Source organism: Diceros bicornis, chromosome 34 (genome assembly GCF_020826845.1).
Source record: "Diceros bicornis minor isolate mBicDic1 chromosome 34, mDicBic1.mat.cur, whole genome shotgun sequence".
In the NCBI taxonomy this organism is placed as follows: Eukaryota; Metazoa; Chordata; class Mammalia; order Perissodactyla; family Rhinocerotidae; genus Diceros; species Diceros bicornis.
In genome coordinates, this window is record NC_080773.1 from 13331217 (window position 1) to 13354771 (window position 23555).

General features: G+C 55.2%; 2 protein-coding genes across 6 annotated transcripts; one reads left to right on the plus strand and one right to left on the minus strand.

Annotated features, from left to right (window-relative positions):
- The first annotated feature begins 121 nt into the window (after positions 1–121).
- Positions 122–1672, plus strand: LOC131397849 (interferon lambda-1-like). Its single transcript, XM_058530957.1, has 5 exons — positions 122–292; positions 496–567; positions 1148–1291; positions 1393–1476; positions 1574–1672. Exons 1-5 carry the CDS (start codon positions 122–124, stop codon positions 1670–1672), a joined length of 570 nt encoding a protein of 189 aa, XP_058386940.1.
- Positions 1673–8368: 6696 nt separating this feature from the next.
- LRFN1 (leucine rich repeat and fibronectin type III domain containing 1) lies at positions 8369–22767 on the minus strand. Of its 5 annotated transcripts, none has more exons than XM_058529298.1 (5): positions 22602–22767; positions 17695–17727; positions 15422–15476; positions 13587–15029; positions 8369–9995 (listed from the first exon to the last, which is right to left on the minus strand). In XM_058529298.1, the coding sequence occupies exons 4-5, from the start codon at positions 14990–14992 to the stop codon at positions 9086–9088; spliced, it is 2316 nt and encodes a 771-aa protein (XP_058385281.1). In that variant the 5' UTR covers positions 14993–15029; positions 15422–15476; positions 17695–17727; positions 22602–22767; the 3' UTR covers positions 8369–9085. The 5 variants fall into 5 exon arrangements, with proteins under 5 accessions (XP_058385281.1, XP_058385278.1, XP_058385279.1 ...); XM_058529295.1 differs by lacking the exon at positions 22602–22767 and adding an exon at positions 20203–20242; XM_058529296.1 differs by lacking the exon at positions 22602–22767 and adding an exon at positions 18165–19547.
- Positions 22768–23555: the final 788 nt, after the last annotated feature.

Genomic DNA, 23555 nt, shown 5'->3' on the forward strand with positions numbered 1-23555 from the left:
TTTGAGTCTGAGTGGAGATTGCAATTTCCACTTGCCTTTTCTGTTGACAAACACAAGATTGCTCATTCAGCCTGCTTCAAAAGCAGAGCCATGCAACCGGGGAAGCAGTCGAGATCTGGCCATGGCTGGAGTACAGATCCTGGTGTTGGTGACCGTAGGCCTGGGCTCGGCCAGAGCAGGACCCGTCCCCACCTCCAAGCCTGCCACAGCCAGGAGGAGCTGCGACATGGGCAGGTTCAAATCTCTGTTGCCAAGCGAGCTGGGGGCCTTCAAGAAGGCCAAAGATGCCTTGGTGAGTCCCTCTTGTTGTGGGCTAAGCTGTACCCCTCCTACTGTAGCCAAGGTGCCGCCCTGCTACTGTGGGCTACCCTCTACCCTCCTGCTATGAGCTAGCCTCTAGCTTTCCCACTATGACTAACCTCTATCCTTTCTCAAACCTTCCTGCTAGACCTTCATCGTTGCTGCTGTGGGCTAACCTCTGCTCTTGCTCTCTAGGAAAATTCACTGAAAAACTGGACCTGCAGCACCCCCGTCTTCCCCAGAGCCCGGGACCTGAGACAGCTGCAGGTGAGTTGGAAATTACGCCCCCCTCACCGGCCCCTCTGTGTGTCTCATTAAGTGGCCCCTCACCTCCTTTATCTCACCTGTCCTTCTCTCTCTCTGGTCTCTCCTCACCTGTCCTGTGCCCCTGTCCCTCCCCTGCATCCCTTTTTATCATCTCCCTGCCTGTCCCCACTTCCCTATCTCCCTCACCTGTCCCTCTCACCTCCAGGCTTACCTAGTTCCTTCTCATTTCTCTCTTCTTTTCCCTCCCGGGTCTGTCCCCTACCCACGCACCTTGCCCTGCCCAGCTTGTCACTGTCTGCTCTCGACACTGGCCCCCTTGTCCCCTCACCACAGACTCTCGCCTCTGTCCCTCATCATCCTCCTCGCACAGATCTTTTCCCAGCATACGCTCCTCCCTCATCGCCGTCCTCACCTGCGCATCCAACTGTCCCCTCTCACCTGCCTGCTAACTTGTTCTCTTCTCCTGGAGCCCCTGTCTCTTCAAACCTCTGTGACCCCCATGATTCACCTTTCACTTGCTCCCTCACCTGTCTCTTCCCTGGTCTTTCCGCTTCACCTGTTCCTTCTCACCTCTCCTCAGGTGTGGGAGCGCCCCGTGGCCTTGGAGGCGGAGCTGGCCCTGACTCTGAAGGTCCTGGGGACCATGGCCGACTTGTCCCTGGGGGACGTCCTGGACCAGCCCCTTCACACGCTGAGCCTCATTCACTCTCAACTCCAGGCCTGTGTGAGTGTTGGGGCGCCCAGGCCGTGTCTGTAGGCTCTGACCACCCACATGTCCCCCCGGTCCCAGGCCCTGCCTCACTCTCCCCCCTCCTCTGCCCACAGGTCCCCGCTCAGCCCACAGCGGGCCCCAGGCCCCGGGGCCGCCTCCACCACTGGCTGCACCGGCTCCACGAGGCCCCGAGGAAGGTGAGTGACCGGGGAGGAGGCTGGATGCCAGGGCCCTGGGTAAGGGAGGAGGCTGATGCCCGAGCAGTGGAGAACCACTTTCTTGTCTGTCTTACAGGAGTCTCAGGCCTGCCTCGAGGCCTCTGTCATGTTCAATCTCTTCCGCCTCCTCACCCGGGACCTGAATTGTGTTGCCGGTGGCGACCTGTGCATCTGAGAACCTGGACCCACCCCCAGCCTGTCTGGGACCCCAGACCTTATTTATGCACTAAGCCCCACCCCCATCGTAAGTTATTTCCTCTCACCCCTTATTTATGGAGCTGCAGTCCTGACTCAGACCCCAAAGAAATGGGTTTTTTTCTACTTTTGTACAATATGCACAAATAAACAGTAAGGAATTGGAACCTTCTATGATAAGTGATTCCTTGAGTGTGTGTGTGACTGCGGGTCTGTGACTGAGTGTGGATGTCTGTATGGTGCAGGCAAATTTGGTGACTGGTTGTGTATATTTGGGTGTGCCTGACTTCTTTGAGTCTGTGTGTATACCTGCCTGAACCTGAGGCTAACTGAAGATGCATCACGGTATATTCATGCCCTCGTGTGTGCAAATGTGTGTGCATTTATGCACATGTTTATATGTCTCTATGTCTCTCCCTGTCTGTGTGAATTCTTTTCCACGTGTTCCTAGGACAGATGGAGGTCTATATTAATCAGGATGACTTATCCTATAACAAGTATCAGAAACCCAACTTAAATGGGTAAAACAAAAATGAGTTTATTATCATACATAACAAAAAGTTGGTTGACAGGGCAGTTCTAGGACTGATTCATTCATTCATTCAGTAATGTCATCGGGGAAACAAATTCTTTCCATTTGTCTTGGCTGAATCTTACTCTGGCTACCTCATGATCTCAAGATGGCAGCCACAGCTCCAGCTATCACACACAAACAGTATCCTCCAAATCAGAACAAGCCACCCCAAACTTAATGGAGTAAAACAACAATAATCTTATTATGCTCTCAGAGTCTGTGGGTCACAAATTTGGACAAGGCCCATTGTGGATAGCTTGCCTCTGCTCCACAATGTCCGGGGCCTTGGTTCTTTTTCCACAGTTCTTAAAAGCAAGGCAAACCTTTCAGAGAAACTCTCTATTGGATGTGCATGCTTGTCTCATTGGCTAGAATTTAGTCAGTCAGTTGCTAGGGAGAAGCCCTTTACCTGGAAACATGCCCCAGGGAGAGCGAATAACTGAACAAACTGAGTCCTACCAGAAGGGAGAAGGTGGGAGATGTACCTCAGTAGCAGCCTTGGATGGTACATGGGGGTTCCAAGGTTGTGAATCTCTTGTAGGACTGATATCCAGTGGGTCCCCGAAGGTAGCACTACTTCTATTATTAAAATATTGCAATACCTTCATACTAGTTGGCACATAGCTATTTCCCCAAGATCCCCCGAAGCAAACCCGCCCCACCCATGCTGTCCCAGCCCTCCTCCTGGACCCCCTAGACCTTCCCACAATTCAGAAACAAAAGAATTAGTACCCGATACAGGGGGAGCGCGTTGTTCCAGGATCTGCCCCAGTGTGTGGCCAGAGTGCATTCTGATTCCAACAACAATGCCAGTTGTTAAATCATTGCTGGCATCGCCAGCTCACACATGGTATATGTTGTGGTTTTTAAAAAATGGTCACTGAGTCAAAATGAATAGACAACCCACCAGCTAGGAGAAAATATTTACAAACCATATATCTGACAAAGGGTTAATTTCCATAATACATAAAGAACTCACACAACTGAACAACAAATAAACAAACAACCCAATTAAAAAATGGGCAGAGGATATGCACAGACACTTCTCCAAAGAAGATATACAGATGGCCAATAGGCACATGAAAAGATGCTCAACATCACTAGTCATCAGGGAAATGCAAATCAAAACCACACTAAGATATCACCTTACACCCGTTAGAATGGCTATAATCAACAAGACAAAAAGCAACAAATGCTGGAGAGGCTGTGGAGAAATGGGAACCCTAATCCACTGCTGGTGGGAATGCAAACTGGTGCAGCCTCTATGGAAAACAGTATGGAGATTCCTCAAAAAATTAAAAATAGAAATACCCCATGATCCAGCTATCCCACTGCTGGGAATCTCTCCAACGAACCTGAAATCAACAATCCAAAGAGGCTTATGCACCCCTGTGTTCATTGCAGCATTATTCACTATAGCCAAGACATGGAAGCAACCCAAGTGTCCCTCGACTGATGATTGGATAAAGAAGATGTGGTATATATATACAATGGAATACTACTCAGCCATAAAGAAAGACAAAATTGCCCCATTTGCAACAACATGGATGGACCTGGAGGGTATTATGTTAAGTGAAATAAGCCAGAGAGAGAAAGACAAACACGGCGTGATCTCACTCATATGTGGAATATAAACTAACACACAGACAGAGAAAACTGTATAGTGGTCACCGGGGGCAAGAGGGTTGGGGGGTGGGCACAAGGGGTAAAGGGCGGCATTTATATGGTGACCAAAAAACAACCATGTACAACCAAAATTTCACAATGTTATAAACTATTAAGATATTAATTTAAAAAATGGTCACTGGGGCCAGCCTGGTGGCATAGTGGTCAAGTTCTGTGCGTTCTGCTTCTGCGGCCTGGATTCAAGGGTTCGGATCCTGGGCGCGGACCTACACCACTCATCAAGCCACACTGTGGCAGCGACCCACATACAAAATAGAGGAAAGATGGGCATGGATGTTAGCTCAGGGCTAATCCTCCTCACCAAAAAAAAAAAAAAAAAAATGGCCACAAATTCTTCAAGGTTCCTCCCGTCGAAGGATGGGGGCAATGTTCCCCTCTCCTTGAACTTGGACTTGTGACTTCTTCCACCAAGAGTGCTGTGGAAGTCAAGCACTATGACTTCCAATGCCAAGTCCTCCTGGCTCTCTCAGAACACACATTCTCAAACTCTCTTTCTTGGAACCCAACTGTCACATCGCAAGAAGCCCAAACCACGTGGAGAGGCCGCACGTACATACTCCAGGTGACAATCCCAGCTGAGCTCAGCTTTGCAGTCCTCCCAACTCAGCATCCAGATGTGTGAGCAAAGGAGTGTCCAGATGATCCAGCTCCCAGCTGGGGCAGAGACAGGCTGTCCCCCATCCCCACTGTGCCATGATCAAATTCCTGAGCCACAGAATCTGGGAGCATAACAAAATAATTTTTGTTTTATGCCACTACGTTTGGTTTCTTAGGAGGCAGTAGATCATTGGAACAGCATGAAAGCCACCAGCCCATCACAATCCATTGTGAGGTACGTCCCAAGAAACAAATCACTGAAGAGGAACCCACCGAAGTTTCTGAATGGTTGAGTTTTTGTCACATTACACACGATCATTCCAGAATCATCCCCATAATCCTATAATGCTCACTCTTTTGCATTCTCCACTGTTTTCTCAATTAGGAGACAAAGGGCTGGAATACAGCCATACACTAGAAATCACACACAACCCCACAGCCACTCCCACTGCATTAAATGGTTTCTGAGTGACAGAACCCGAGTTTGGGTGGGGGCAGCAAGGTGCCCAGCCCAGGGCATGAATTTCTTTCCCCCTTGCCTGACACCTGCTTCCCCAGACTCCCCTACAGTTTGGAGTGGCCATACGACTACAGGGTTTCTTAAATGAAGTAATTTATATAAAGAATTTAAAACAGTTCTTGGCACAGGTTAAGCCCAATATGTATGTTTACTGCTATTTCTCTTATTATTTTATAATTTTTTTCTTCTCTGACACAAAGAAAACTCTTCCATTTGTTGCCTGCCTTCCTGTTTAGTTCATTGGTATGAGGAAGTGAGACCTGGAGCTGTGGCAGCCATTTTGTGACCATGAGGCAACAAGCCTAGACTATGAAGCTATCCTTCTAAGGAAAGTAGAACAAAAGGGTAGGAAACTGGGTCATTGGAGATATCAATAAGCCATTGCACCAAACTCCCAAACCCCCTATCTCTAGACTTTTATCAAATGAGACAATCAAATGTCTCAAGTCATGTTAATTGGGTTTTCTGTTTCTTGCAGCCAAATGTATCCTCACAAAGCCACCTCTGTATGCCCAGCACAGAACCCAGAGAAGGTGGTCAATTAATATTTGATAATAAAACCTTGCATCCTATAGGAAATGTCTGAGCTCAGGCATATGACCCTCTTCAATAGGAGTGCTGTGATGGAAATATGGTTGCAAATCTCTGCTTGGAGACGCCAAGGCTTGATCAAGAATGTCTTGGTGGAGTGGGGTGTGTGTTCTGGTCTCTGAGGTCACGTTCCTTGTGACTTTTCCTTGTCTTCTTTCCAGCTACATGAGCCAGCAAAAGCGAGCTTTTTGTGCCTAGTTAAGCTGGGTTCTGTCACTTGCTACCAAGACTTTGACTAACACGTGTCCCTGAAGCTCTGGGCAGTCAGGCAGCTCCTCTGGCCTCCACAGTCTCCTGTGCTTCTCCCATCACAGCCCTATTGCCATCTGTCTCTCTGAGCTCCAAGAGGGCAGGGGTTGGGTCTGTCCTGGTCACTGCTGGCTACCCAGTGCCTGGCACAGGCCAGGCAGAGAGCAGATGCTCCAACACTCCCCTTGGAAGATACCATGCCGTCTCTCACCCAGTGTGCCTGTTCCTTGGGTTTAACGCTCTCGATTTTGAAAAAGACAAGCATGTCATTGGCATTGATGTATACTTCTCTATTAAATGAAGGACCAGGGGGTTACGGGGGAAAGAGGATGGTGGGTGTCATCCAAACGGCTGACCCAGGGACCATGTGGTCCCCACATATGAGGGGTGGATGCCAAGTTTCGAGATGGCCGTTCCTGATTTTGTTTTGAAGGCACACCCTGTTCCGAAGTTGGGGTCTCCACGGAAATCAGACCATATACCACCCCTTCTGAAAACCCTCCACTGGCTTCCCATTGCTCTGAGAATAAAATCTTGACTCTTGACTACAGTCCACAAGGCTCTGCAGAATCTGCTCCCTGCTTGCCTCTCCCACCTGCTCTCCTCTCACTCTCCCCCTCACTCCAGGCCAGACACACTGCCTCCAACACACCAAGCACACTCCTGTCTCAGGGCCTTTGCACATGCTAGTCTCTTTGCCAGGAATGCTTTTCCCTGGCTCTTCCCACAATGCATTTCTCCAGCTCCAAGCTTCCTTGACCCCCTAATCTAAAGTAGGCCTCGCAGTCATGCCCTGTCCCATCACCCTGTTTTCATTCTTTACATGGCTCATTTGCCACCAGATACTCATTATCTACTTGCTTTTTCAGTGTCTCCCTCTCTAGAATATAAGCTCCACGGGGCAGGGGTTTTTTACTTTGTTTTGTTTATTTGTCTATTCGTTTACTGATGTATTCCTTGCACAGGGCCAGGTACACAGAACATGCTCGGTAAAGCTTTTTCAGGCGAAGCAGAGATGATATAGTCAGATGGTTAGGTGTGCAGGATTTGGAGGCAATAAACTTTCCAATCGTGGCTCTGCCCTTTACTGGCTGTCTGATTTGGGGCTAGCTCCTTAACCTCTCTGAACTTCAGTTTCTTCCTCTAGAAGAGTGGGTGCACACACTACACGTCTGTTGCAGAGTATAAATGGGATCACGCTTACTATCCGAGTAACTCCATCTTGTGAGCATTAGGTGCCAGGCGCTGGGCTGCACGATCTCTACTCACGCATCAGGGAGGGTTGGTGAGCACAGTGCCCGGCATGTGGGAAGCCCTCCATACCCCAGAGTCGTGAGGCCCGAGATGCATACGCGTGGCTGGGCCACCGAGGGAGGAAGCCTCCCGGCCTGCGATTCTCTGGTGCCTCTGTCATTGCGCCTCCCACCCTGTCTGCCCGGATCCATCCCCCTCCCTCCTGCTCTGCTTCTATTTCTGTCTTTCTCTCCTCCTCCCCAGGCCTCAGGGGGCCCCTGGCTGGCAAGAAGCCTCCTTCCTTCTTCCCCAGGATCAGGAAGAAGTGTTCATTGCAGGGCCCCCTCTGCAAAGGGCTGGGGTGCCCCCCGCCACCAACTTCCCTTCCTCAGCCACAGCCCTCAGCCTCACCTGAGAAACTCCCCTCCCCAAATCATCCTCTGCACCGCCCCCCAACTCCTTCCTCACTAGGATCCCTCAGATTCCAGACAGAGGGACCAATGAGCTCTTTCCTCGTTCCCTCCTCCACCAGCCTGCCCTTGGATACCAGTGCCCAGCTAAGTAAGGTCACTGGGGCCACTCCCCAGCCTCCAGACACAAACACTAGGGGCAACATAGTGTAGGGGTGAGGAACCATTCTGAGGTCAAACTGCCAGCTCCCCTAGTCCTTCCCAGGGGGGGCCTTGGGCCAGTGACTTGGCTTCTCCCTGGTTCAGATTCCTGTCTGTAAAATGAGACCCAAGTTGTCCAGCCTCAGAGGTGAGCTGTGCTTAGCACCACCTGTGTGTGGAACCAACATCTGCTAACTGCTCCCCAGTAGAGGTAAGTTCTGTGGTTACGATTACAGACTCAGAAGGCAGGCGGCCTGCCTTTTAAATGCCCATTTTGCCACCTTCTGGTTATGTGATTTTGGGCAAGTGACTTAACTTTTCTGTGTCTCTATTTTCCTCATCTGCAAAACAGGATAAGAGTACTAAGGTCCTAGGGTGGTCGTGAGGATTAAATGACTTATGTGCCTAGCACATAGGAACCACTCACTAGAGGTTAGCTATTATCATTTTATTTGTATTATTCCCCACCTCTAAGTCTCTCCCATAGGAAACTGCAAGTCTTCCTGGGCCCAGTCGGTCACCCGTCTTTCAGTCTCACTTAGTCCTTATGCTGTGATCTGGGTCACCCCCCGCCCCCGAGACACAGGGACACACACAGAGGTCAGCAGAGCGGCCTCAGACACAGAAAAAAGTTTAATTCTGCTGCGGCGGAGGGTCCCGGCTCCGCGAGGGAGGAGGATTTGGTTTTGGATTTTGTTCTTGTGAGGATTTATTTGGGGAAGAGGATGGAATAGGGGAGTCTGGTCCTTCCAGTGGCACCTGCCCGGGAGAATGTGTAGGGGGGAGAGACAGGGAGACTGGACAAAATAGGGGAGGGCAGAGGGAGAGACGACAGGAGAAAGGAGAGACAAATAGGGAAGGACAGACACGGAAGACACGGATGACAGAGTGGGGGACAGAGACAAACGAGAACAGAGAAAGGGGGACCCCAAGCCAGGCCCGACGGGACCTGGTAGGTGAGTGGGGCGGGGCTGGGGGCTTTGGAGGCCGCCGCGGGACAGAACAGGATCTAGTCCAGCCAGATACAAGAAATGGGCCCCTCGCCCCTGCCCCGGGTCCGGGCGGGGGGAGGGGGCTCGTGTCTCAGTGCTGCAGTGTCGGGGGGCCCTGCCCCTCCCCGCGCTTCGCTGTGTAAGGCACCGGCTCCAGCGAGGTCCGCGAGCGCGCGGGGGGAGGGGCAGGAGGGGCGGGGGTCCGCGGGGGAGGGGAGCCGGCGCCCCCATCCCCCGGGCGCGGGGCGCGGCCTCGGGCCGCAGCCGGAGGCAGCCCCGCCCCTCCAGGAGGAGCCGTCCGCCGTCCGGGCGCTGCGCTCTGCCCCTCGTCCGCCCGGCGTCACACGGTGCTCTCCAGCATCCACTCGGTGCTGGTGAAGGCCAGGCGCGCCCTGGCGGAGCCCAGCCCCAGGTCTCCGTCCTCCCCGGCCGCGCCCCCGCCGGCCCCGTCCAGATGCGGCGTGGACCGGTGGCGCTTTGTCCGCCGGGCGCGGCGCGGGTAACTGTGGCTCTGGAAGAGCGCCCCGTAGTCCCCGTCGAACGAATAGCGCTGCTGCGGCCTCGGCCGGGCCGGCGCCCCCCCGGGAACCAGAGCTAGCGTGGGGGGCGCCGAAGCTGGCGGCCCTGCCAGGGCCCCGGATCGGCTCCTCCGAGGGCCCGCCGCGCCCCAAGACTCCTCCCCCGAGGTCTCCTCGGACGGCAGCAGGCACAGCGAGGTGGCCGAGCCGCCCAGCGAGCGTCCCAGGACCGCCTCCGGCTCCGCGGAATCCGTCTCGGCCGCCGCGGCATTGGCCTCGACGGCCGCCGCCGCAGCAGCCGCGGGCGCCGCCTCGCGCAGCGCCTCGTAGCGGTCCTGCGCCGGCGGGGGCGGGGCCTGCGGCGCGCCTGCGCCGTTGGTCTGCGAGCACACGTGGCTGACCCGCGGCGCCGACCGGGAGGTGCCCTTGCCGCGGCGGCCGTCGCCGTCCCCGTAGACCTTGTAGCGGATCATGAGCAGGACGATGAAGACGAGGACCGAGGCGACGATGACGCCCCCGATGGCGATGATCATGGTGCCGCCCAGGAAATGGGCCCTCAGCGGGCGGCAGGGCGCCGGGTCCCCAGCCGTGGTAAACTGCACGCAGCCCACCACCCGCGTGGCCGGCAGCGCCGTGGCCCCGTCGTCGTAGACAGCCAGCACGCACAGGTCGTAGGCGCGGCCCGCCGCCAGATCATTCACCAGGAAGGTCTGGCTGGTGGATGGGATCATCCTGCGGGAGGGGGCGGGGTTAGCTCCACTCTGAACCACGCAGCTTCACTTGCGTATCCCACCCGTGGTGACCAGTGGGGACCACACCATGCCTCCCTACCGGTATCTCATCCACTACTGGGACAACAGCAGCCCTTCAAGCAACAAGTTCCCACTCTCTCGGGAATTGCTACAGGCCACGCCCTTCATCTGCATGCCCCGCCCTCAGGCCCACCTCCAGCCTGTGACAGGATCTGCCATTCATGTTCCTTCATCTATATAGCATGGCCCCGGTATGGGAGGAGTGCACGTTTTTAGGCCCCACCCTCAGAGGACAGGACACGCCCCCTAGCAGTGTCTCACTCCCACTAGGACAACTGCCATTCAAGCTCTCTTATCTACATAGTCCCACCCTTTAAAGGGACCATGCTACAGGCCACGCCCCTTTGCCTGCATGCCCCACCCTCACTCAAGTGGACACTGAGGTCAACTCACACCCCTCCTTACTTCTACTGGGACAATGGATGCTCTTCTAGTTCCTATTTTCTATATATCCCTGCTCTTTAGGGGAAACCATGATACAGGCCACTCCCCCTCATCTTGGTCTCACTTTGGGGTAAACAACCTCCTAGCTGTGTCTACCTTTCCGGACAATTTCCAAGCCCCTCAACTACATATTCCTGCCCACTAAGGGGCCAGGGCTACAGGCCACTCCCCTTCTGATTGACCAGTGGCTTCCAAGCCACACCCCACGATAGCCCTCTGGGGATGGTTCCTCTGCTGTGCCTAGGACCATGTCCACTCTTTGCATGTCCTCCTCCCTCTCCAGATATCAGAGGCAACCACTTTATGTGCATGCGCTACGCTATACCACCAGAAGTCACCAAATCACGCCCCAGGTAAGTTTCACCCATAACTGTGTCAAAGGCAGCCAAGCAGGCATGCCCCTCTCTTGCTGCAGGCCCCTGCCCTCAAATGGGGGGCAGTGTAGAGAAGTGATTAAGCTGACAGAGTCTGGGAGCCAGACTGCCTGGGTGTGAGTTTCTCCTCTGCTGCTTGTTAGCTCTGTGACCTTAGGCAAGTTTCTTAACCTCCCTGTGTCTCATTTCCCCCACATGGGGATATTAAGAATTCCTACATCATAGAGATGGGTTGAAGTATGACTGAGTTAACATACCCAAAGCCTGGCACTTAATTTCATCATTAGCTCGCATCCCCCCAGTGTTGGTCAGTAACCCTTGCTGGGACTCACACTCTACTGCCCGTTGCACCCTTCCCGTCTGTAAGACCATTCCTAGTAGGCCTTGCCCCTCTTCTATGGGGCACATCGCTTCCATGCTGTTGGCCATGTCTAGCCTTGGCTAACCCAGGACTGCCACATCCCCGTGGATTTGCATTTCAAGCTCACAAGCTCTCCTCTCCTGCAAATCTCTTAGTGGGTCACTGGAGACAAGGACCGTCTCCTCATCTGCGGAGGAGCACGCAGCAGGAGCCCCACCTCTTCTGAAGGCCACGCCCCATCTCCACAGGCCTCCTACCTCTCAGACACTCCACCTCCTCTCCAGCCAGGCCACCTTGCAGTCCTGGAGCCCACCTCAGTTTCCCACCTCCAGGAGGTTCCCCCACCACCAAGAGCCACCCTCCAACCAAGAGACTTCAAGTAAGAGCCCCACCCCCTCATCAAGGCCCACCCACTTCTCCAGCTCTCCCCCTGCCTGCCATTTCACAGTCCGCTGCCCCCACCCCATCCAGCCTTGGGTCCCTGGCTGCAAGCCTTCCTCTTCCTCTCATCTCCCCTCTCAGAGCCCCAAAATAACCAGTTGCTAGGGACTCCCCCCTTTTCAAGGACAGAGGCTGGCTCCTTAAGAAAGCTTGAGCCCATGTGTCTCTAATTGGCTGCCAGACCCAAGCAAGCAGCAGAGCAGGCTCCTGGTTGGATGTGGTCTCTGCCCACGGCAGCACTGAGGAAGTTAACTCCTGCAGTGCCATAGCACAGGCGTCTGCAATGGGGGACGGAGGACTGGAGCTGTGGCCCTAAGGGGAAGGGAAGAATACCCAGCTGGGGACAGAAGGCCATCAACATCTGCACACATGCAGGGTCTGGGGGCCTGTGGGCCTCCCCCCACCCCACCATGAAGTGGCCGTGTGTTAGAGAGAGAAGGAAAGGGAGAAAGAGAGAGGTGGAGAGTCACAGAAACCAGAATTATTTCCAGAAAGGTATTATCTAGCTCCCCTCCATCCCTGCCTGGCAAACAGTAGGTGCTCAATAAATGTGTGTTCAACATAAAAAGGGCAGGATTAGGAGTCAGAAGGGTCAGGGCTGGAATCCTGGTTCTGCCACTTTCTGTGTGACCTTGGGCAAGTAACTGCCCCCCGCTGAGCCTCAGTTTTCCTATCTATAAAATGGGAGGGGGGCTCCTCGCTGCCCCACAGCAGAGTTGGGAAGATTGAATGAGGTAGCATCCTTGGAAGTACCTTATAAAGGTTTTGTTTGGTTTGCCTTAATGTTCGTAACATGGGCCAGTGTCTGATGCCCTAATGTTCATAACATGGGCCAGTGTCTGATCCATCTCGGAAGGCCCAGGGCCCAGCATGGAATCTGGCATACAGTAGGCATTTACTCAGTGTTTGGCGACCAGGTTCAAAAAGTCAAACCTGAAGTCAAAAAGCCAAAAGCCTGAAGTCAAACCTAGGCCTAAGCATTCAGCAGGCGCTCTATGAAGTGCACCAGGGAGGCAGAGCCAGGGAGAAGGAACATTGTCCACAGAGCCAGCAATGCCTTCTCAAGTGCCCACTGTGTGCCAGGTCTGTGGCCGTGAGTCATACTCAAAAAACTGCTGAGATGGAGCGACACTGCAAGGCCAAGGCAATAATTCATTGTGTACTATCTGCCTCCCGCTGGGCTGTGAGCTCCCTGAGGGCAGGGACTGGTCTCTTGGTCTCCTTGTGTCCCCAGTGCCCCCCTCAGGGCCTAGCACAGAGCAGGGGCCCAGTGCCTAAGGAGGGCAGGAGGGAGAGAAGGTACAGTCAGGGACACAGGCCAGAGCAAGAGAATAAGAGATGATGGGAGAAAGGAACTCTTTCATGTCTGTCTACACCATACAGGCCTGTCCACACTAGGGCAGTGGTTTCTAACCCAGTGGAGGGTGGAAATAACTTATATATTTTTCTCATAATTTCTGTTTTCTGTTTCTATAATGTACCGAATGTGTTGATACAATAGCACTGGTATATTTATAAAGATAAGTGTAACTGTAAATATATGTTTGTGTATTTCATGTTCCAAAATGTTTATCTGACAAGGTACACGATCTAGCACCTTTGGTGAGCAGTGACGTAGACCCTGAGGCCCCTGGGAGCAGGGATCATGTGGGCACATTCACTGTTGTAACTCCAGTGCCCAGCCCTGGGCTGGGTCAGGTGGGTGCTCAACAAAGATTTGCTAAATGCATGAAAAACAGGAAGCAATAGTGAGACAGAGAGAGAGAGAGAGGACATAGGGTAAATGAGAGCCCAAGAGGACTCTGCATGCCCATCCAGAACTCCAGCTGAGCAAGAAGGCCAAGGGAGTGGGCAGATGGGAGGGAGGAGGGCCTGGGACAGCAGCACCCACCTGTAGACGAGGGAGTCATCGGCGGAGCTGTTGTACTGGACCTGGTACATGCGGATGCCAGGCACGGGCCTCTGGGCTGGCCAGCGGATGAGCACGGAGTTTGAGGTGAGCTCGGCTGCCACGAGCCTCCGCTCAGCGGCCGATTCGTTGGCACCAGGTCGGCCGGGCGTGGCGATGTCGGAGGAGCCAGGCTCGGTGAGAGGCGGCGGGGCGGCCGGCGGGGGCGCCATCAGCGGCAGAGGCACCACGCACACCTCCACGGGTGCCGTGGCTTCCCCGGCGGCATTGGAGGCAATGCAAGTGAACGTGCCGCTGTCCCGCAAGGTGGTGATAGTTACATCCAGCGTCCCATCCCCCCGGACCCGGGTCCGGCTCGAGTTCCCCAGCAGCCGCCCGTCAGGGGCCACCCAATGCACCACCGGCTCGGGGTCACCCACCGCGCGGCACCGCAGGCTGACCGCCTGGCCCTCCACCACCAGCGCCCGGCCCCCCGCCTGCCGCGTGATCAGCGGGGGTTCACACAGGAACTCCTCCTCGGGGATGGACCAGAAGTAGCGATCAGTGAGGTGCTCGGGGGTGGCGCACGTCTCCAGGTCATCTTCTCTGGTCAGCCGCCGCAGCCAGAGCAGCTCGCAGTTGCAATGCAGCGGGTTGCCGCCAAAGCTGACCGTGAGCGGCGTGGGCGGTTTTGGCCCGGTGCCCTGCGACCTCAGGAAGAGCCCATCAGGGGGCAGTTTATGGAGGCGATTGGAGGTCATGTCCAGGCGGACCAGTTTGTGAAGCTGCACGAAGGTCCCTTCGGCGATGTGGTCGATGAGATTGTGGTCCAGCGTGAGGGTGTTGAGGTTCACCATCTGGCCTACGGCCTCCCACGGCAGGGCCTCGAGGTTGTTGTAGGACAGGTCCAGGTCCTCCACCGTGGACAAGAAGGCGTCGAAGGCCGCCGACTCCACCCGGCGGATCTGGTTGTTGCCAAGGATCAGGTGGCGGAGGTTGCCCAAGCCGCGGAGCTGGTCGCCGCGCACTTCGGCCAGGCGGTTGCTGTCCAGGTGCAGTGCGCGCAGGGCGCGGAGGTCGGCGAAGGCGCCGGCTGCCACCTGGCCAATGGTGTTCCGGGAGAGGGTCAGGTGCACCAGGCTGGTCATGTTGGCGAAGTCCCGGCGGCGGACGGCCGCGATGAAGTTGTCGGTGAGGCGCAGCTCCACCACGCGCCGGTCGATGGCCGGCGGCACGAAGAGCAAGCCGGTCTTGGCGCACAGCATGGTCAGCGTGGGCGCCACATTCTGGCAGATGCAGCGGCCGGGGCAGGGCTGGCCATGAGATGTCCCCGCCCAGAGGAGCAGCAGAAAGGGCAGGGCAGCGGGCGGTGGCGAGAGGAGCGCGGAGGAGAAGGGGCCCGGAGCCATGGTGCAGGGGGAAGGCGGGAGTAGGGGGAGGTGAGATCTGCAAGGAAGGAGAAGGGTTACCCAGGCATAGGGCTTGACCGCCAGCCTGGCCGCCCTGGGATGTCCTGCTAGGAGTCTGACCCAGATCCCACTCTTCCTGACAACCAGGTCTTATGGGACAGAGACAGGACTGATCACTAGCTGGCATGCATGTGGTTAATAGATAATATTTCCAAGCTGGTTGGTAAATTACCACTGCCCCACCTCCCAGTGCCCTTCTCTACCTCTGCCCCTCCTCTAGGAGATCCCAGACCAGAGGGGTGACACCTAGCCCAGCCTGGGCCTTCCAGTACCCACTAAATATTTTTAAAAATCACTGCCGACTAGAGTTTAAGGTCATGAATTTCAAAGCCATACTCCCTGGGTTCAAATTCCAGCTCTGACACTTACTAGCTGTGTGACCTCCGGCAAATGTCTGAACCTCTCTGAATCTCGGTTTCTTCATCTGTAAAATGGAGATAAAAACAGGCCTTACCTCTGTGAGGATTCAATGAATTAATGAGCATAGTGTACTTAGAACAGTGCCTGGCACGTAAAATGTGTTCAATACACGTTAGTAATTATCATCATCATTGAGTGTCCACTATGTGCCAGGCATAGAAGTGTACACTGCTATTAAGAGCCAGGGCTTTGAAATCAAACAGACTCAGGTTCAAGTCCTGGGTCCCCCACTTGCTAGCTCCATGACCCCAAACCAATGATTTCCCCTAACAAGGACATAATTTCCTGATTTGTAAACTGGGATGATAATTGTGCCATCTTCACTGGGTTGTTGCAAGGGTTCAGTGAGCTCATTCATGGGGCCACTGAGCACAGGGCCTGGTACACAGTCAATATGCAGTAAACATCACGGGTAACAACCCCCCCCCCTTGGCAGGGGCAGAGGGAGTCTGAAGGTAGGAGGGGCTGGAAAAACACATGAGTCTCCCTGCTCAGCCTTGGGAAGTCCTTCTTGGAGCCTGGTTTCATCCTGGGCTCTGCTGAGCTCCCAAGCAGGGGGCAGACTTTCATGCTCACATTAGTGGGCACACACAAGGCCCCATATATGCCTACACACACACATACTCACACACTCACGCTATGCCTCTGCTCCAGGCAAAACCTTCCAGCAGGGATTCCCCCGAGGCGGCTGCAGCCCACGACATGTCAGCTCCCATCACAACACGGGGTGGGTGGGGGGTGAAGAGGAAACGATGGGAAGGGGGTGCCCTGGAACTGTCTTCACCCCACCCCGCACCCCAGTCCCCGCTGGCCCACCTCCCGGGAATCTGCAGTTTGAGGCTGTGACCTGATGCAGCCCTGATCCTTCAGCACATGGGGAAGGGGGGACACAGAGGAGGGGCCAAGAGAGTCAGAGAGAGAGGTGAAGAGACAGGGAGAGACAAGGGGGAGGGAGAGATGGACTGGCAGAAACAGAGAGACAAATTCAGAGAGAGAGAGACAAAGAGATGAAAAGACAAAGACTGAAAGAAAGGTGAAGAGACAGGGAGCGAGGCTGAAGCAAAGAGAGAAAAACTGAGAACAGAGGGGAGACACAGAAAAGAGATGCTGAGACATAGAGACGGAGAGGGGACGAGCGAGAGGGAGAGACAGGAAGAGAGAACAAGAGTGTTAGAGAGACAAAGACGAGGAAGAAAGAGATCGAGGGAGACAGTGGTTGGGCTGGAGAGAGAAAAAGGCAGAGGCAGGGCGCCCACCCCCTCTGAGCCCCCCCAGCACACACACACACTGATTTGTCCTGCACCCGTTCTGGGACACTGCTCTGTGTGGACAGAACACCCTGGCCTGGAAGGCGGAACTCCTGAGTTAAGAGGCCCAGCTCTGCACCTGCTCAGCTGTGGGGTCTCTAGGGCTCAGCATCTTGATCTATGAAACGGAAGTACAGAGTTTCCCCTGCCACAGCTGGGGTGGGATTCAAGTCGAAAGAATGATAATAGCAATGAAAATAGTTAACATTTATGGATAGGCACTGCAGCACTGCAGGACACAATCTGGACCCGACTGTCCGGGTTCACACTCCAATTCCCTGCTGCATGACTTCCCCTCTTTTTGCCTCAGTGTGCTCATCCATAAAATAGGGATAATGATAGCACTTACTTCATAGGGTCGTTGGGAGGATTAAATGAGATGCTACACTGTTACACGCTTAGAATAGTTCCTGACAGAGCAAAGGCTACATAAATGTTAGCTGCTATTATTATTAATTTATCATTTTCTCTGGCTCTCTCTCATCCAGCAGCAGGTTGGAATATCAGGAGATCTTCCCACATGCAGGCACATACACACACAAAATAACAAACCATGTCCATGCCACTCTCCAAATGCAGGGGTCATGTCATGTCATGTCCTGAAACTCCTGCACCCTTACTGAGATCGTAAGAAAACCCCCACTTCCCTACCATCTTACCCGTCCTGAGAGGGGATGCCTCCTGGCCTGAGACCCCCACCTGCCACCCACGCCCTGGCTGCACCACGAGCCCTTACCCGAACATGATGCTCCTTGACTTTGTCACCACCCCCAGCCTGGGGGGCACCTGGCCCCTCAGGATGCTGCCATACCCTGCACTGAAATTCACATGAGGCAGGGCTCCAGGCCTCCAGCCGGCTCAGAACAAGCCCACTCACTCCACATCTCTCTCCCCAGCCTGAGGGACCCCACTCACCTCTCTGCAGGGAGTCAGGGCCTGGGCCAGTACCTGCAAAGGAACACAACGACCCTGTTAGCATCCTCCTGGCTCCTCTCCTGGGAGACCAGCTCAGCCAAGGAAGTCCCCGGTGTGACCACTCTCTCGGCCCTCCTGCTTCAGGCTCTGCATAGTATCAGATGGACCCAGGATGTCATCTCTGGAAGACGAGGAGTCTGGGCCTCAGGGCTGTTCACTCTCCAAAACCCAAGAGTCCAGGACTTTAGCCCTTTGTCCTCTGGGAGCTCAAGAGGCCAGGGACCCCAGCCTCCTCCTCCTCAAGACCCTAGAGTCTGAGACCCCAGCCTCCTCCTCCCTCAGACTCAAGAGTCCAGCTCTCAGGCCCTTCCTTTCTCAAGACCCAGCCCCCTTCTCCTTCAGTTCTAGGAGTCTAGGCTCCCAGCCTCCTCATTGCCGAGTTCACATCCCAGGTCCCCAACTTCAAACACCTGAGTGGTACTAGGAGCTGGGGAAGAGCCAAGCGGTCCCATCCTCGCCATCACACGATTGTCACACCAACACGTGTGGTCATGCCAAAACCCTTACGGGCCCACGACCCAATCTCTGCATCTGGACTTCCATGGACACGCCAGCAAGATCTGCGTGCCACCCGTCCTCCATGGGCTCTTGGCCTGGGACGTGAACACACTTGTGTCCATGGACCCCAGCACACCACATGTCATGCCACAGGTCTGGGCCTCAATCTCACTGGGCCCAGAAGCGGGGTCAGCCTTGTGCTGGGAACACAGACATGTGTGGGCATATCACCCTGCTCATCTATGTTTGAACATACCCAACCCCACTCCTGAGAGACCAACACTGACACCTAAATGGACTCACAACATGGACAGACACATGCCCTCCAGGTCGACACACCTGCACACAACCACACATGTACAACACTGACTTTCCCTTGCACATTCACACACACAGATGCACACATACAACAGAGAAACCCATGTGCCCCCTTGCAGACAACTAGGGACATGCACCTGTAACAGACATACCCTTGCACACTCACCAACAGAGGGCACACACATATAACAGATACTCACTTGCACAATCAAAGGTACACAGGTGCACACTCTTAAATGCCCAAACACACTCATACAACTTCACATATCCCTGTGATGCACGGTCACAAAGCTGATACATTCCTATACCAACAGATGCTCCAATGCACACACTAGCTGATACACACCTCACACACGTACACAGAACCACAAGCGTACACAGACACTGACAAGGCTGATACATACTCAAACGAGCACACAGGCACAAAAAGATTCACCTTTGCACAGACACTCTAAGATGTTCACTCATAATAGACACATGCTCACACAACAGCCCTAGAAGGGATTTACACACTTACAAATGCACACAAAATATTGACCCATAGTGGCAGAGTCTACAGATAGGCACAGATTCACACACACAGCCGTGGACACACATTCCTCCCAGCCCTGAGGCACCCTCACCCCTCCTACTTCCCAGGCCAAAGAAATGCTAACATCCCCCCCTCCCACCAACCAGGGCAAAAGGCAGTGCCACAGGTCAGAGTTCAGCAGGTCGAATCTCAGAGGGTTGGGGGGCTGAGTCCTACAGCACCAGTCCTAGATCCTCCCACCAGCAGCCCAAAGGTCCCCCAGCCTGGCCATCTGGATGCAGGCAACTCTGGCCCCATCTGCGGAGATCTGGCAGGTAGGGGGGATTGGGGTGGGGTTGGTGGAGAAAGGCCGGGTCTATGTTCCTCCCCTCGGGCCCATCTGTCCATCCCTCGGCCTCTCATCCCTCCATCTGTCCACCTACCGGCGGCCCATCCCCCCCACCCAGCCACCGGGAAGGGGAAGACATGGCCGTCTCCCCCAAGGACCGCTGAGGACCCCTCCAGTTGACATGGACCAAGGGAGCGGCACGTTCCCTCCCCCAAACCCACACAGAGGCCTGGACCCACAAGGCGCCAAGCCCCAGTCCCCGGCCCGGAACCTGAGGCGGACACACAGACACACAACCTCGGAGACATCCAACCCGCGGACACACATACAAATGCACAACCGAGCGGGCACACCCGGCTACACAGACTCTCGGATGGACATCGAACCCAGACACAAACACCCAACGCAGCTGGCCGCGCGCACACACTCGCTGGGGGGGACCCACACCTGGGCACACAACCCACGCACACACACCTGCACACAGCCCTCCGATGGGCGCGCGACAGCCCCCCAGACACACAGCCGGAGGGGCAGCCACTCGGGGGACACGCACGCACGGCCGGACACAGCACCTCGGCTCGACACCCAGCACACACCGATGGCCACACGAGCGGGGCGCCGCACACGCCGGCGCCGGGCACACACAGGGCCGCGGGCGCACGCCGGGCCCGCCGCAGCGCCGCGGACACACACTCACACGCTCGCACGCTCGCACCGCGCTCACACCGGCGCCCCCGCCCGCCGCCTCCCGGGCCGTGCGGGCCGCGCTCACCCAGCCCGGGGGGGCCCCGGGCCCGGCCCCGCCGCCGCCGCCGCCGCCGCCGCGCTGCGCGCCATGGTGGGGGGAGGGCCGGGGGAGGGGGCGCGGTGCCGCGGGGCCGCCTCCCTCCCGCCTCCCGCCCTCCCTCCCTCCCGAGCCGCCGCCGAGCTCCGCCCTCCGCGCCGCCGCCGCCACCGCCGCAAGGGGGGAGGGGGCGCCGGCCGGAGGGGGCGGGCGGGGCGGCTGCACGCCTCCGACCCCCGCCCGGGGGCCGCGACAGACCCCTCTCCACTGCGGAGCTGCCGGCCCGCCCCCGACCTCTCCCCGGCCCCACCTCCAGCCCTGCCGGCTTCCCTCGAGACCCCCCAGACCACGCCCCGACTGGCGTGGGGACCCCGGCTCTCCCAACGCGGACGTCGGATCCTGTCCCCATACCCAGGGGGTCCTCAGACCATGCCTTACCTCCTTTGAGGATCCAGACCATTTTCTACAGCCACCCAGGACCACAAACCATGTCCTACTCTCCTTGGTGACCTCAGACTCTGCCCCACACCCCATCAGGGACCCCAGCCCATGCCCCCAAATCCAGGGGGACCCCATATCAAATTCCAGCATCCAAGAGGATCCAGGGCACCTCCATCCGGGACCCTAAATCATACCCCAACATTCAGGTGGGCCCCAGACCACAACCCATCCCTCAGGGACCCCAGATCATACTCCAACATCCAGAGAAGACCCAGACCACATGTCAACATACAGGGAGACCCCAGAGCATGCCTTACTCCCTTTGGGGACCCAGACCATGTTCTACAGCCACCCAGGACCACAAACCATATCCCACTCCTTCTTAGGGACCCCCCAGCCATGTCCTCTATTCTCTAGGACCTCAACCCATTCCCTGACCCCCAATAGGGACTCCAGACCATGTCTAACTTTTAGAGAGCTCAAATATGTCTCTTGTCCCCATGGGAGACCCTAAACTTTCCCCATTACCCCCATTAGACCCCAGACCATCCTCCCCTCCAAGGCATCCCTTGGTTTCCAGAACCACAGATTTGTCCCAGATTCTTTCCTATCCTCCCCGTCAGTCCTACTCTCACGAGGACCCTGCCTCCTCCTTCCTCCTATTCTCTGTCTTGGACCCTGCAGACCCTGCCCCTCTCCCTGTGACTTTCGTGGAGCGCAGGATTCCTTGCTCCTTCCTTGTTCAGACCCCTTTGCCAACCCCTACCCAATAGCTGACCCCCGGCCCCTCCCCCAAATCCCACTGAGTATTCAGGCCATTCTCCACCTCTTTCTTTTTTTTTTTTTTTTAATAAGTAATGGCATTTTATTTTATTTATTTATTTATTCATTTTGTGAGGAAGATTAGCCCTGAGCTAACATCTGTTGCCAATCTTCCTCTTTTTGCTGAGGAAGATTAGCCCTGGGCTAACATCCGTGCCCATCTTCCTCTACTTTATATGTGGGACGCCGCCACAGCATGGCTTGATGAGCAGTGCATAGGTCCAGGCTCAGCATCTGAACCTGTGAATGTGGGCCGTGGAAGTGGAGCTCGTGAACTTCACCACTGCACCACCGGGCCAGCCCCCTACACCTCTTTCTGAGATGCTCTCCAGGTCCCCAAACCCTGCAAGTCCTCCCCTCCAAATCTGTCTTGTTGCAGTCCCCCAGATCTCTGGAGACCCAAACTCTTCCCATTTTGGATCCCACTGTATCAAGGTCCTCCCCCAGACCCCTTCGCTAAATTCTTCCTTGCCATATCATCACAGGAAGGCTGCCCTGCCCCCCAGATCAAGGGCACCCCTACAGAGCGTCCTCTAGTGAACCTTGACCCCACTCACAACCATTAGATGCCTCCCTGGGGACATTCGCAATCCCTCCAGTCTCTAGATTCCACCGTCACCACCGCCACCCAGGCACCATTCTCCCCTCCCCCCTGGTTCCTGCTGCTCCTTGCCCGGGCGTGGAGGTCCAAGGCCAGGGGGACAGAGATGGCAGAAGGAATACTGATAGCAACAAGCGTGAACACACATCCAGCGCTACTGTGTAGGAGGAATGAATCTAAGGGCTTCTCATTTATGGCTTCCCGCACTCTTCACAGGAGCCAGATGAGCGGTCCCATTACTATCCCCATTTTACAGATGAGGAATATTGAGCCACAATTGAGAGGTTCAGTCACTTGCCTAAGGTCACACAGATAGTAAGCGACAGAACAGGGTGGAGATGAAGGGGAAAAGGGGGAGGGCAGGCCTGGGATGGACAGGAGTGGAAACAGAGAGGGTGAGAAAAAAAATAATAATAAGAGAGACGGAGATACACAGAGATGGGGAAACAAGAGCCTGGGCCCAGGCAGAGGCGGCCTCACTCCCAGAGCGCATCTGGCCCCCAGAGCTCTGGCCCCTGCTGACCTCATGACCTCATCCCCGGCCACTCTTGTCTTCCAGCCTCAGTGATGACTTTTGTATTCCTCCAACACATCAATTCATCCCAGCCCCTGGGCCTTTGCACGCTTCTCCCCGTCCACGGCTGATTCCTTCTTCTCATTCAAGTCTAATTCAAATGCGGTCTCTTCAGAGAGTCCTTCCTTTCCCACCTCCAGTTGCCATGATATCTGCAAATTACTTTGAAATACATAAAAAATAAGATGGAGAGATGGACAGATATGTGATAAAGTAAGCACAGTAAAAGGTTAATGGTAGATCTAGGGGGTGATATACGAGTGTTCACTGGAAAATTACTTCGACTTTGCTGCATGTCTGAAATTTTTCATAATAAACATTGTCAGGGGGGAGCAGGAGGACCCTTCTAGAGACTAAAGAGGGGACAAAAAATTAGCCCCAACAGGTCCACCACTTCTATCTATTACGTCACCTCGTTTTATTTCCCTCAAAGCAGTTATCATTCTTGGCAACGATCTGGTTTGCTGTTGTTTACCTATTTATTGTTATTACTTATTTATTTGTTTATTGCTTGTTGTCCAGTCATTGACATGTAACATCCCGAGGGCCGTGGCATGAGCACCAATTTTCTCCAGGGTCCAGAACAGCGATCGGCGCCCATAGGTGTTCAGGAAGCATGTGCTCCTTGAAGGCCTCTGGGGAGAGGGCCTGAGAGCTGGGTCCCAAGCAGACTCACTGCAGGGGCCACACTCAGGAATAAACATGATCTCCCAGCCTGGGGTCACTGGAAGGGAGGGGTATACCCCGGCGGCCGTGTGTGCCGGATGAGGTCAGGGAAGGTGAGTTGGCCTGAAAAAGAGGGCAACAGGTGGAAGTAGATAGTGTGATGGTTCCCCCCAGGCCCTAATTCCTGCCCCAGATCTGCTAATAGGGCCTCTTCACCCATCTCATTTTTCCACAATT

Bases quoted from the DNA above. Each gene is read 5' to 3' on its own strand.
- LOC131397849 (XM_058530957.1), top strand. From the start codon at position 122: ATGGCTGGAGTACAGATCCTGGTGTTGGTGACCGTAGGCCTGGGCTCG. The intron at 293-495 runs GTGAGTCCCTCT...CTTGCTCTCTAG, and splicing joins AGAAGGCCAAAGATGCCTTG to GAAAATTCACTGAAAAACTG. The intron at 1,292-1,392 runs GTGAGTGTTGGG...CTCTGCCCACAG, and splicing joins ACTCTCAACTCCAGGCCTGT to GTCCCCGCTCAGCCCACAGC.
- LRFN1 (XM_058529298.1), bottom strand. From the start codon at position 14,992: ATGGCTCCGGGCCCCTTCTCCTCCGCGCTCCTCTCGCCACCGCCCGCT. The intron at 9,996-13,586 runs GTGGGTGCTGCT...CCCCTCCCGCAG, and splicing joins GATGACTCCCTCGTCTACAG to GATGATCCCATCCACCAGCC.